This window comes from Trypanosoma equiperdum (assembly GCF_001457755.1).
Source record: "Trypanosoma equiperdum strain OVI genome assembly, contig: ctg_490, whole genome shotgun sequence".
NCBI lineage: Eukaryota > Euglenozoa > Kinetoplastea > Trypanosomatida > Trypanosomatidae > Trypanosoma > Trypanosoma equiperdum.
Window position 1 is genome coordinate 14,966 of NW_027124410.1, and position 774 is coordinate 15,739.

General features: G+C 50.9%; 1 protein-coding gene across 1 annotated transcript in view; it reads left to right on the forward strand.

The window, feature by feature from the left end:
- TEOVI_000206900 (Flagellar Member 8) overlaps nt 1–42 on the forward strand; it is a gene marked incomplete at both ends in the record, with an annotated part of 1,860 nt that extends 1,818 nt beyond the window's left edge. The window contains one exon of the mRNA XM_067225197.1: nt 3–42. Within this exon, the coding sequence (XP_067081298.1) occupies nt 3–42 (40 nt within the window). The remainder of the gene's footprint in view (nt 1–2) is intronic.
- Between the last annotated feature and the right edge of the window lie 732 nt (nt 43–774).

Sequence of the window (774 nt, forward strand, 5' to 3'; positions counted from 1 at the left end):
ACGAGAGGATGGATGTGTAACTTCCCATGCTTTGAAGCTTGAGGGAGACAATTGGGGTGCTGTGTATGAAAAGAAGCGTGCTGCATTTGATGAAGCATTCGACGCTGACATATGTGATACACTGGGCGTACCTCGGGGAAGTGTGGAGGATATGGTGTTAGCTTCTGATGGACAGTTGGTTTCGTTTGGTGTGCGGCATCCTGCCTCCTTAGGGAAAAAAGATATCAACAAAGCCCTTTCGAGCTGCCCATTTGAAAACACATGGAAGTTGTATGAACCTAAGAAGTCCGCTTCTCCCTCCAGGTTTGACTCTCTTGTTCTGATGACCACTAAGGGTGAGCTTGCGCCACTGCGAGCAGAGGAAGAGGCTGCCGGACCACTGCCCGATGCTTCCGATGCTTTTCCTTCAGCGACAGCCGCGGTATCTAATTTGTTGCCTGCAAAGGCAATAAGATCACGTTATTTTTCAAGTGGTGAGTGTAACATCACCACTAGTGGTGCTACCCCTATAGCCCTATATGGAGCGTTGTGTGACAGTGACACTGTTGTCACACGGCACCGTGTGAGGTTTAATGGGGAAAACTGGGATTTGGTTTTACAACGCAGACGTGCAGAACTGGACGACGCGTTGGATGCTGATGTGAGCGAAGCGTTGGACCTGCCTCGAGGAAGCGTTAGTGATATTGAGTATGTACCCGACGGCCTTACTGCGTCGTTTGGTGTGCGGCATCCCGCGGCGTTCCGTAGGCGGGACATCGCGCGTTTACTTTCGAA